Source organism: Podarcis raffonei, chromosome 2 (genome assembly GCF_027172205.1).
Source record: "Podarcis raffonei isolate rPodRaf1 chromosome 2, rPodRaf1.pri, whole genome shotgun sequence".
NCBI lineage: Eukaryota > Metazoa > Chordata > Lepidosauria > Squamata > Lacertidae > Podarcis > Podarcis raffonei.
Window position 1 is genome coordinate 126227912 of NC_070603.1, and position 12732 is coordinate 126240643.

The window sequence follows — 12732 nt, forward strand, 5'->3', positions numbered from 1 at the left end:
GGTTCTCAAAACCTTTGTGAATTTTCTTTTTCCCGCACTGTATTATCTTCCATATGCCTCTCAGGTTAAAAACTTGATTGATCTTTATGTATGTGCTTATTCAAAACCTTCAATCTTGTAGCCAAAATGTTTGCAAATATTTTATAATCGACATTCAATAAAGAAATTAGTCAGTAATTCTTTACTTGAGCTCTATCTGTATCTGGTTTGGGTATCAGAGTGATGAATGCCTCTTTCCAGGACTCAGGTGCTTTGTCCCCCTGTAAAATCTTGTTACAAACATCCATCAATGGTTGTATCAGCCAATCCTTAAATATTTTATAATATATGGATGTTAAACCATCAGGTCCTGGTGCTTTGCCTATTTTCATTTGGTCAATTGCCACTTCAACTTCTTGTCTTGTAAACAGTTCATTTAGTAGGTTATTTTTGTCCGCTGGAATTTTATGCAATCCATTTTTGTCCAAAAACTCTTCCATTTTTTCATTTTCTTCTTCTTCTTTTTTTTTTAAAGCTGCTTGTGGTACTTTTGAAAGCATTTTCTAATCTCTGCTGGGTTCTCAATATTCTTGCCATTCTCCATAATATTGATTATTGTACTCTCCTTCTGTCTCTTTTTCAATTGCCAAGCCAATAATTTTCCACATTTATTTGCCGATTCAAAAGTCTTTTGTTTCATCAATTTAACTTTCCATTCAATTTCTTAGTTTACTATATACTTAGATTTTATTGCATTAGCCATGTGGCCATAGCATGATATACATAGAAATAACAGCATAACATAAAATGGGGGTGGGGAGGTAAAGGTAGATATCGTCCTGGGCAAATACTTAAAGGGGGGGGGGGAGGAGATAACAGAAACAACAGGGGATTTAAAACATCGAGTGACCGATAGTTCAAGAATAAAAAGACAAAAAACTGCTGAGGCCGGAGGAGGATCATTAAAGGGGTCCTTCAGCTCCTCAGATTTGTCCTAGCTCCATTGTCCTTGTACTATAAAGCTACTTGGAACTTCGTTCGATTGTGCAGCGTATCAACTACAGCTGTGGTGTTGAAAAAGAAGTTAGTGCCGCTTTCCTCTTCATCACACTGAGCAGGAAGTTAGCTGTCATCTCGATAATCCAACAATCAGAATCCTGCAAAAAGAGGGACACTATCCAGGGCTGGATTGGGAGATGAAGCTTGTTCATGAGAGGAGTTAAAAACCAAGATCTTTCATCTGTCCAGTTGGGACAGAAGAGCATTACATGTTCCATAGTCTCCAAAGCCGAGTCATTACAGTTGCATGTTCTGTTTGCGATGGGGACTCTGGAATAACGACCCGACAGAACTGCTGTAGGAAAACAGTTGAGACGGGCACAGGTAAAGGCCCTTCGCTTAGCCTCCGAAGAAATTGTGAAGCAGTATAGAGGGATTCCTTCAGGGGGAGGAATAGCTAGGGCTAGGCCTGAACACGGCCCTCTTGCATCGGCAGCTGTGTTAGAGAAGTCAAGTTGCTGTAGCTTCTTTTTAATTGAAGGTAGGGCCGCCGGACTGATACACTCTAATTTAAGAACAGTTTTGCAATTCAGATTAAAAAGAGAGCGGAGTTTGAGGTTGATTGTAGTTTTCCAAGGGGAATTATGAATATCTCTTAGGATCAGATTGGAAAAACCACCTCTAATTCGAGCATCCGATGCTAGTAGGTGGGAGCTATAGGAAATGGCTCGACACCATGCTCGTTTTACAATTGAGGGCTGGGCGAACTCAAGTCGTAGGGCTGCACCTGAGACGCATCTCGGGACACCGGAAAGAGATCTCAGAAACATATGAAGTGGGCGATCCAAGTTACCTGATATTGCTGTAGTCCATACTTCACAGCCATATAATAGTTTAGGAACAACTTTGGCATTAAATATTTGAATTGCTGCTGGAAGGTGTTTGCCGCCCTTCTGGTGGTAAAATCGGACAATGGCATTGGAGGTCGTGGTTGCGGCGAAAAAGGCAGATTGTAGATGGGTAGTCCAGGAGAGATTATAAGTGAATATTAAGCCTAGATATTTAAAGGCTTTTACCTTTTCTAAGTAGCCACCTGTGATCTTAAGCGGCTCCAGCTTGAGTTTGCGAGAACGAGTGAAGTGAAGGACTTTCGATTTTTTATAATTAATATTAAGAGCTTCCGCCTTACAATAGGCGATAAATGCATTAACTGCATTTGCTAGGTCCACAGCTGTTCTGGATAAGATGACGGCATCATCTGCATAGAAAAGGGAAGCAACGGGGTGACCTGCTAAGTGAGGTGGATACTTAGTTGCTAGCTTCAAAGGGGAAATTGCATCATGAAGATAGAGATTAAACAGTAAAGGGGCCAAGAGACAACCTTAGTTTACTATTTGTGAATACTGAAATTGTAACACTTTAATTTCCTTTTCAATCTGTTGATTTTTTGGGGTTACATCTCAGTTTTTTCTCTTTCCCCTTCAATTGAGACAGATTTTTTTCCTTTTACTCATTCTGTGCTTTCTTCCTGATAGAATTCTGTTGAATCAGAAAACCTCGCATTACAGCTTTACTTGCATCCCATACGACCCTTGCTTCAATTCCGGGATTCAGGTTCAACTCAAAATAGTCCTTTAGGGTCTTCTGAGCTTTATTTACAATCAAATCATTTCTCAGTAAAGCATCATAACATACATAAAAGGGGATGTTTGGACCAGCCAGTCGGAACTTCCTGTTTCTCCTAGGCTGCCTCTGCATGTGACTAGAGGTGGGCGTGACCTCACCTGCCCAGGCAACTAAAGAGCAGGAGTGGTCAGCCATCTCTCTCTCTCTGACCACATTCGCTGAAGAAGCAACATCTGCTTAGCGTAAGATGCTCTCTCGGCTTCCAGCCAAGAGAGGACAAAAGGTCTGTCTCCTTATGGGATAGTTTCTAGGTATATTACTTCTCTAACTTAAGTCTGCCTTCTGGGATCCATTTGTGAACAGAATGTGAGTGAGTAAACTCTTTTTATACTTTTATAGAAGACTGTGCTATGTCTATCTTTTTATGAGGTACTAAAGGGGAATATTGCCAACGAAACATATTTTAGAGGCTTTAGCGAGCGTGAGCAAACGCATCCGCTGCACAAGTTTAAAAAGGGAAATGTTACTCTGCTAAATTGTAGAACTTGTTAATACAAGTTGGAAAGGATATAATCTAACAATATATCCTCTCCTGCATCCCTGAACATTCCCACAGATTTAACTGAAGCTCTTCCCACATTTGAAGCACTTATAGTTTCTTACTTGTATGAGTTCTTTGATGGGAAGTGAGACTGGAATTGTGACGAAAGCTCTTTCCACAATCATGGCAATGAAAAGGTTTCTCCCCTGTATGAATTCTGTGATGGGAAGTGAGACTGGAGCTATAAGTGAAGCACCTTCCACATTCAAAACACTGATAGGGTTTCTGCCCTGTATGAATTACTTGATGGGAGGTGAGACTGTGCTTGAGACTGAAGCTCTTTCCACATTCCAAGCACTGATAGGGTTTCTCCCCTGTATGAATTCTTTGATGGGAAGACAGCGCGATACTTTGACTGAAGCTCTTTCCACACTCATGGCAATGAAAAGGTTTCTCCCCTGTATGAATTCTTTGATGAGAAGTGAGATCACCACTCAGACGAAAGCTCTTTCCACATTCCAAGCAGTGATACGGTTTCTCCCCTGTATGAATTCTTTGATGGGAAGTGAGTTTCACCATCTGACTGAAGCTCTTTCCACATTCAAAGCACTGATACGGTTTCTATGAATTCTGTGATGGGAAGTGAGATGTGCGTTTTGATTAAAGCTCTTTCCACATTCAAAGCACTGATAGGGTCTCTCTCCTTTATGAATTCTTTGATGAGAAGTGAGACCACCACTCAGACGAAAGCTCTTTCCACACTCCAAGCACTGATAGGGTTTCTCCCCTGTATGAATTCTTTGATGAGTAGCGAGTTTCCCCCTCTCACGAAAGCTCTTTCCACATTCAAAGCACTGATAGGGTTTCTCCCCTGTATGAATTCTTTGATGAGAAGTGAGACTGTGCTTGAGACTGAAGCTCTTTCCACATTCAAAGCACTGATAGGGTTTTTCTCCTGTATTAGTTCTTTGATGGGAAGTGAGATTCTGCCTGTGACTGAAGTTGTTCCCACATTTCAAGCACTGATATGGTTTCTCCCCGGTATGAATTCTTTGATGGGAAGTGAGAGAGCTGCTTTGACTGAAGCTCTTTCCACATTCCAAGCAGTGATACGGTTTCTCCCCTGTATGCATTCTTTGATGGGAAGTGAGATGGGCGCTTTGATTAAAGCTCTTTCCACATTCCAAGCACTGATAGGGTTTCTCCCCCGTATGAATTCTTTGATGGGAAGTGAGATGATCCTTCCGACTGAAGCTCTTTCCACATTCAAAGCACTGATACAATTTCTTCCTGCTCTGTCCTCTTTTGTGTGCAGTGAGGCTATCCCTCTGAACGAAGCTCTTTCTTTGACGGGAGGTGGAACGGGAGCTCTGACGGATGTTCTCTCCTCACTCTGAATGTTTATATGACTTTTCCGCTATGTGGATTCTGTTGACTTCCCCCTTGTTCTTCCCTTCCGATTCATCACTGTCAGAGCTGCCCAAGGTCCCAGCTCACAAAGGACCAACGCTGCTTCGTGGTTAAATACAAAAGTCTTTATTGAAGTTCAGTTTCACTTCCACAGCCGCAGCGCGCAGCCCCACGTCTCAAGATTTAGACCGCTGATGACCCTTCTGAATCTCCTCCCCCTGTACACCAATTTAAGACCCTCGCCTTGCTCCACCTTTTCCGCTGCTCCTTCCTCCTCTGGGTCCGCCTGCCCGCCGGGGTCTCGCCCTTTCTAGCCTCTTCTGACGCTGATTCCCCTGAGCCTTCTCCCTCCCTCCGGCGGGCTTTAGGAGCTGGTTCCCCATCCAGGTCTCCTGCTGTCCCGCGCGCCTGTACATTTGAACTTGGCGCGCGCGCCCAGCCAGCAGCTTTCCTCCTAACCGTTTCACTGCTGCTGTCACTGCTTCCCCCTTCGGGTGGGCTAGCTGCAACTGACCTCCCCTCCATTCCCCCACTCTCCGATGGAGGCGTGGTCAGCCCTGACTCACTCTCTCTCCCCTCTGAAGGAGACGCTGGCCCTGACACATGTGACTCTTCCCCCCCACTACGCTCTGGTGGGGAAACTGGTCCCGATCCTCCACTGCTGCTTTGGGGTTCCCCTCTGGCTCCTTGTTTCTGGTGCGTCCCCCCTGGGACCCCCCTTGCCCTGACCATCGGAGCCCCCTTCTGGGAATCTTCTGATTCGCTGGAGAAGCTCATGGAATCTCTCGGGCCACTGTCATACTCCCCTACGCTGCCCTCGGATTCTTCCCCTTCGCTCTCCAATTCCTCTCTCCCCAGTGCTCCTGCTCCTGATTCCCTGACAATCACCATCTGCAATGAAGAGAGAAACTAATTAGCGCCTCAAAAACAAATGGCGCTCCAGATTATTGAACAACCCCCCCCCATCTCACTGCAAGACTTGAGAGTACTCTGTTTCAGCCTCAGGAGGACACCCTTGACGTCTAACTTAATGTTATTGTCGATGTGTGGCATCTTTGACCCTCGCAGCATTTGAGCATGCCTGTGACTCTCTTGAAACCAGTGGAACGCAACTGCCAGCATACTGTGACAGGGGCACGGACACAGAATCATGAAACCCACCACCTGACCCCTCCCCCACCAATGCACTGCCATGTTAGCGTAAGTCATGCTAACTCTGCATCGCTGCCCCGGACCCCAACCCCACACAGAGCGAAGGGGACGTGGTTCACATCCATTATTGAACCAAGTTAATGAATGCCTGTGATAGAGGAAGAACTAAAAATAGTTAGATGTGGGGCCTTTCTATAGTTTTCACTACCTTGGTTGGCTGGTATTTACTGACATATTGCTTGGCTTTTATCTGGGATAGATTTTGTTTGGCTCAATCCTGGAATCCACTACATCTCCAAGGTCAGTCATGTCTTTGGTCAATCAAATGCAAACAGAAGCAAAAACAACAAGCCTGACAGAAACTCTGAAGCCGGCATTTAAGAAGGCCTGTGTGGTTCAGAGAAGCCTGGTCACTGTTTTAAAAGGCATGAGTTTTAAAAGTTTTAAAAGGTCACTGTTTTAAAAGCAGGACATTCACAGAGGAAACAGTTGATATCCCTCCATTCTGGGTTCACGGTGGAAAGATAATATACTCCCATAGAGACTACCTTACACTGTATTTAAAACCAAAATTGCATTTGGATAGAAAATGTTTTTCAGGCAGCTAGTCCTAGTCTTTATAACCCTGTATCTTCTTCCAGAAGGCAGAAGCTGAAAGAGATCATTTCCGGGGTGCGCACTATCCTGCACTATCTCTGCAGCTTTCTTATGTAGCACCTACTGCAAATGCCTGCAGGGCCATGAGTAGTATGCATGAAAACATCAATGCTAAATTGAGCAGATACCCAGAGGCAGTGCGGATTATTGTGGGGGACTTCACTCACACAGATGCGAGGGCAGCACTCCCAAAATCCCATCAGCACATTGAGTGTGCAATAAGGGGAGAAAGTACTCTTGACAAGGTGTATACGAACATTAGACGGGAATATGAGGTCAAGCCCTTGGCGCCCCTTGGTGGTTCAGATCACGTGTCCCTGCTTTTGACACCAGTGTACACACCCCTCAGGAAACAAGGCCAGCTACAAACATGGATGGTTACGGTGTGCCCTGAGGGAGCCTCTCGGCAGTTTCAGGACTGTTTCTAGGAGACCGATTGGAATATGTTCGACCATCAAGATCTAGAAACTTCTACATCAACGGTCTTAGATTTGGCACACATGGTATCGAAAGAACGAACTTGAAGAGGGGTATCAGGAAAGCAAAAGTGGCAAGGAACCGTATCATATCTTGTCTGCCAGTGGGACTTGACCCTTACCAGTTTGCGTACAAGGCAAAGAGATCCATGGAGGATGCTGTGGCAATGGCTTTACATGCTGTCCTGACTCATTTGGAGAAGAAAGAGAACTATGCAAGATTGTTATTTGTAGACTTTAGTTCTGCATTTAATACTATTCTTCCGCATAGATCGGTGCCCAAACTATTAGACCTGGGACTTCCACCGTGTATGTGCAGGTGGATATTAAATTTTCTGCCAAACCATTCCCAACGGGTCAGGGTGGGTTCCCACGTTTCTGCGGATCTCATGAATATGGGGGTGCCACAGGGGTGCATGTTGAGCCCACTTTTATATACGCTCTATACAGCTGACTGTGCCCCCAAATACCCCAGTAATAAGTGTCAGTATATGGAAACATCGCCCCGCTGCACAGCCAGATTGTTGACATCACATGATGTGCCTATCTGTGGGAAAGAAGAATTTCCCAGGAAGTTCACAGGCTGGAAAAGTCATTAAGTTTGCATATGATACATGGCCACTGGTCCCATCACCCCCTGGCAAATAGAAGGGGAATAAATGGAGGCAGTGAGACAATTTACTTTCTTGGGCTCCATGATCACTGCAAATGGTGACAGCAGTCATGAAATTAAAAGACGCCTGCTCCTTGGGAGAAAGGGGATGGCAAACCTAGACAGCATCTTAAAAAGTAGAGACATCACCTTGCCAAAAAAGGTCTGTATAGTTCCCAGTAGTGATGTATGGAAGTGAGAGGTGGACCATATGTTGGGATACTGCCAGGGAGACAAAGTCCATCATGGCCCCACGCCGCCTCCGGACGTCCATCGATCTCCCGTAGACACGCAGTATCAGCAATTAGCGACACGAGCTCCAGAAATAGCTTGCCACATTCTGGAACTGATGCACGGTCTTATCAGCAGATAATGCACAGCGTAAGATGCACACAGGAGAGCATTTTTCATAAGTTTATTCTGCGTTAGTCAGAACAGAGAAAAACATGACTGCCTGCTTCAGTGTTGAGGCACCAAGAGAGAAAACGAAAGCAATAGAAAACATAAACATCCTGTTAACAGGAAATACGCAGACTCTGTGACTCACAAAAGCCTGCTCCCTTTTAAGGTGGAACGGAAATATCCTAACATCCTCCCCTTTCCGTGTAACCTGTAGTACCTGTGGTTCAACCCAATTGCAACCTTTGTACGTAAACTTTAAGTTGTTCTCTGTTAACAACCTTAGACAACAGATCAGCAGGAATTTCATTTCCTGCCATGTAGGACACCTGAATGAGTCCTTTCTGAATACACTCTCTTGCTTAATCTGCAAGTACTTGGTTCTTTGCTTGCAACTCTCTGTGTTCAGCAAAGCCAAACAAGATCTATTGTCTTGATATACTTGTATAGGACATTTCACAGAAACTCTGATGTCCTTAAACAGTTGCATCAACCATTCACAATCCATGAGTGAAAATGACAGAGCATTGAGTTCTGCTTCACAGGAACTTAGGCTCACTGTCGTCTGCTTTTTGCACAACCAGTCAAACAGGCAGTGGTTGTACATGTAGCATACTCCAGAAGTGCTTGTACCATCCGTGGTGTCACTTCCAAAACTAGCATCTGCAAAGATTTCAAGACCTCCTTCTGACTGGTGAACCTCAGCCTGTAGTGCAAAGTCCCTTTCAAATAGCGGGCTATGCACTTCAGAGCTTTCCAATCCTGAACAGTAGGATTGTTAGCATGTCTGCTAAGCAGGTTAGTGCTTACAGCTATGTCAGGTCTTGAGCATCTAGCAATGAAATTCAACTTGCCTAGAATGCATCTGTACAGCGTAGTGTCAGAAAACGCTTCAGCAGTACTATCTACCTGGTAACCTGTCACCATCTGTGCCAAGGACTCTGCCCCAAGGAGCCCACAGCTTATCCAGACTAACCGCAAGGGAGACGGGGGTTCCCCATTACTATTCTGCCACATTACTTTGAAGCAGTCACATCGTTGTTTCAATCTTCTCAATTCCAATGGGATTTCGGACCCAGGGAAGTGAGGCATAATGGGAGGGGTGAGTGAGCCCACCATAATCCTCGAGGTGTACAGGGCCTTCCCAAGGAGTCCTGACGGGTGAGATCCTGCCCCAAGAGTGGCAGACAGATAACCATCTCAGTCACAATGCCCACCAACCCCATAGTGGGATGAAGCCCAGACAAGACCAAGGGGTGTATTTGACTTGACTCAGGGAACCCAGAACTGTCCATGCTTTCCTTTGCACTGTGATGGAGTATGTGTGAAAGGCTATATTTGATGGACGGGGCCAAGCCTGGATCTCAGGTTCAGACCTATGATGCCTTGATGCTGCTTCTGGAAATGTATTGTGGGAAACCCTAATCCCATAATCCCAGAGGGGACCAGCAGGGAAGTTTTGGAGCCAGGGAGGGGGTGAAGGGGAGAGGCTCCATGGGGGCCCAGGCTCTGAGAGGGAGAGAGTCTTGCAGGGGAGTCAGCAAGAGAAGGGAGAGGGGGGTCAGAAGAAGGGTCATCTAGTCCCACCCCCCGCAAGGCAGGAAGGCTTGATGGAGCGGGGTCTGGTCTGCTCTCCAGAGGGCTCTTTCCTTGACGCCCTCAGGGATGGGGTCCAGTCTTTGTCCAGCAAGGGGGGTGAGCAGCCCCCAAACTAGGAAGCACCCCATGGCTCTGCTTGCCTGCGCAGCACCCACCCCCGCCTGCTCCTTGGTCCCCGGAGACAGGGCACCCCTCCAGGGGTCCGAGAGAGAAAGGTTTGCCGACCTGCCCCCCCCCCGAGCCCCCTCCCTCCTTCCCCCCCCTGCATTGCCCAGGGCAGCCAGCTCAGCCTCTCTTTCCCCGGAGGGGCCCCAGGCCTGGCCCCTGCAGCCCAGAGAGGCTTCCCGTGGGGCCCATTTCCAGGGGGCAGCAGGACCCTCTGCTCCCAGACTTGGGGGTCTCCCCCTGCAGCCCTGGGACCCCCTTCTCCCCCAGGCACCCCAAGGGGGGGGGAGAGAGACTCACCGGACTCTTCCCAGGAGGGAAACCGAGGCAGCACGGGGAGGAGACAAGAGAGGCCGGAAGGGGCGCGGAGGGAGAGGACTCTGCTCTGGAGGACCCGCCCCCTGCCGTCTCTGCTTCCTGTCCTCTCTAGGACTCCAGCTCTGTTCGATTTAACCCTTCGCAATCTGAGCGCAGAGAACTGGCTGCTCCCCCCTCTCAGTCCGCCCCCCACACCCAGGGGGTCCCCTCAGCCCTCCTTCTTGGGGGTCTCCCTCTGCTCCCCCCTCTCAGACACCCAGGGGGGTCCCCTCAGCCCTCCTTCTTGGGGTCTCCCTCCGCTCCCCCCTCTCAGCCCGCCCCCCACACCTAGGGGGTCCCCTCAGCCCTCCTTCTTGGGGGTCTCCCTCCGCTCCCCCTCTCAGTCCGCCCCCCACACCCAGGGGGTCCCCTCAGCCCTCCTTCTTGGGGGTCTCCCTCCGCTCCCCCTCTCAGTCCGCCCCCCACACCCAGGGGGTCCCCTCAGCCCTCCTTCTTGGGGGTCTCCCTCTGCTCCCCCCTCTCAGACACCCAGGGGGTCCCCTCAGCCCTCCTTCTTGGGGTCTCCCTCCGCTCCCCCCTCTCAGTCCGCCCCCCACACCTAGGGGGTCCCCTCAGCCCTCCTTCTTGGGGGTCTCCCTCCGCTCCCCCCTCTCAGTCCGCCCCCACACCCAGGGGGTCCCCTCAGCCCTCCTTCTTGGGGGTCTCCCTTCCCTCCCCCCAGCTTCTCCCCTTGAACTCCCGCCTGACTCCTCTTCCTCTCCTCCCCACCTTCCCCTCCAACTCCCCCCTCAGACCATCCCTCAGAAAAACCGCCTTGCATTTTCCCGCCAAAAGGGCTGGCTCCGCCCCCCTGTCTTAGCAGCCAATCAGAGCGAGACTCCAGGAAATTTCTGAGGGAGTTAATCCGCTGACTGGCCTGGCTCTGCTGTCCATCACAGGCCCAAACAAGGGGGGCATCCGGCAGCTGCCATATATCTATAGATCATCTACCTATCAATTATCCATCTATCTGTTTTAAATTGTTAGGGTTTGAAATTCTTTAGCATAACTGTGCCGGGTGCCAGAGCCCCGCGAGGCCTAATGAATAGTAGTAATAAATGGATGGTGGAAAAGTCTGGGAAGGGGCAAGAGCCCCTCTCTGCCCCCCTCAAGGCTCCTCTCAGGTTCATCAAGGGTCAAAGGCCTCCTCCATTTTTGGAGGGCCAGGAAGTGAGTGGCCCCTGCAGCTTCGCCTGCTGGAAAGGGGGCGACATGCAAGAGGCCAGCCTGGCAGGGTTGTTGTGGAAGGAGGAGCTCCTGGGAGGAAAGGAGGTGCGAGGGAAGTGCCATTCTGTCAGTAAAGTGCCTCCGTCTCTCACTCCTCCTCCAAAAGAGAACCAGGGGTGTGTATATATATCTAGGTAGGTAGGTAGGTAGGTGATAGATAGGTATGTATGCGTGTATAACAGACAGGCACAAAATTGCCCTAATCCAAGATGGCCCTTCCTCCCGCTCCAAACATAGAAGGACCGGTTGCCCTGACCCAGCATGGCCTCTGCTCTTTCTCGCCTCCATGGCAGCCTCAACTCCGGGACGGCCCTCCTCGCGCGGTGAATGGAGGGGCGAAGTCAACTTACACTTGGACTTGGAGGCTGTCAGGGCCTGAAGCGCAGCAGGACAGGCCCAGCTTTTCTCCAGCTCCTCTTGCCCAAAAGCAGCTGCTCCCCTTCAGGCCGATGTTCCCCTTTCTAGAAATGGGGGCCTAATGCTTCCCTCGCTTTCTGCTCCCTTCCCTGAGTACTTTCACCATTCCATGCTTTGGACGCAGCCCCGCTTCCCTGGCAGAACAGCAGGCTTAAGGGCACCAGGAATATGTACCCTTTATGAACTCCAGAGGGGAGCTTCTCGCTCCACTTGTGACAAGATTCCCAAAGGCTGAGGGTAGCTTGAGAGAACAAGCCTCTTTTGAGACAGCAACAATTTCCATTTCTTCTTGATCAAAACCCACAAACGCTCTGCTAGGATTTTTCCAGAAGGTTTTACAAGTATCTATCAGGATGGTAAGAATTTTATTACAGTGAGCCAGAAAGGATGTTATGTGTTCCATGTCCTCTGTTAGTACTACAAGCCACCCAGTGACTGATAATCCCTCATTTCTCCGAAAAGGTTGGGAGAAGGAGTCTTCTATCCTTGCTTTAGCATTTCCTGAGGATACACCTGAAATTTGCTTTGACATTAGTTCGTCTACTTGTTTAGCCTGAAAAGGGGAGAGACATGTGTTGTTGCATCTGGGACACAGGAAGTGGTCCGGTTTTGCTGCTGCAGATGCAGAAGGGCTTTTCTTCTCCCTGTGCTCCCCCCATGTGGGAATGTTCCCGTCTGGCCGCAGCCTCTGTTCGCAAAGCCTAGCGCGCCCCTCCCTCTCTGCAGTTTTCCTGCTTCTGCGCCTGCGCTTAGGGGCTGCCCCCCCCTTCCCTCTCCCCGCCTCCCTCTGCCCCAAGGAGCCCACATCCAACCAGGCGAACTGCAAGGAAGAGGAGGGGTCCATGGGGGGTTAGCTTGGCGGGGGGGGGAGGATGGAGGGGGGCTTCCCAGCCAGGAGACCCCTCCGCTCCCCAAAATAATCCCCCCCCGTCAAGCGGGTTTTTCTGCTTCTGCAGCCGCTTTTCATCCCAGGAAAAGAGAGGGAGGAGGAAGAGTCCCAGGCGAGGAAGGAAACCCAGGGGGGGCTCAAGAAGGGGGGCACATGTTGCTCAGGGGGGCGGCCCCTCCCTCTGGGA

The 12732-nt window shown here is 49.1% G+C and overlaps 1 protein-coding gene across 1 annotated transcript; it reads right to left on the bottom strand.

Moving 5' to 3' along the window:
* Positions 1-3603: 3603 nt before the first annotated feature.
* On the bottom strand, positions 3604-4533 carry LOC128409566 (gastrula zinc finger protein XlCGF49.1-like; the record flags this gene model as incomplete). The annotated part of the gene is made up of 1 exon (XM_053380159.1): positions 3604-4533. A coding segment is annotated over one exon (816 nt), but the record flags the coding sequence as incomplete, so codon positions are not given.
* Between the last annotated feature and the right edge of the window lie 8199 nt (positions 4534-12732).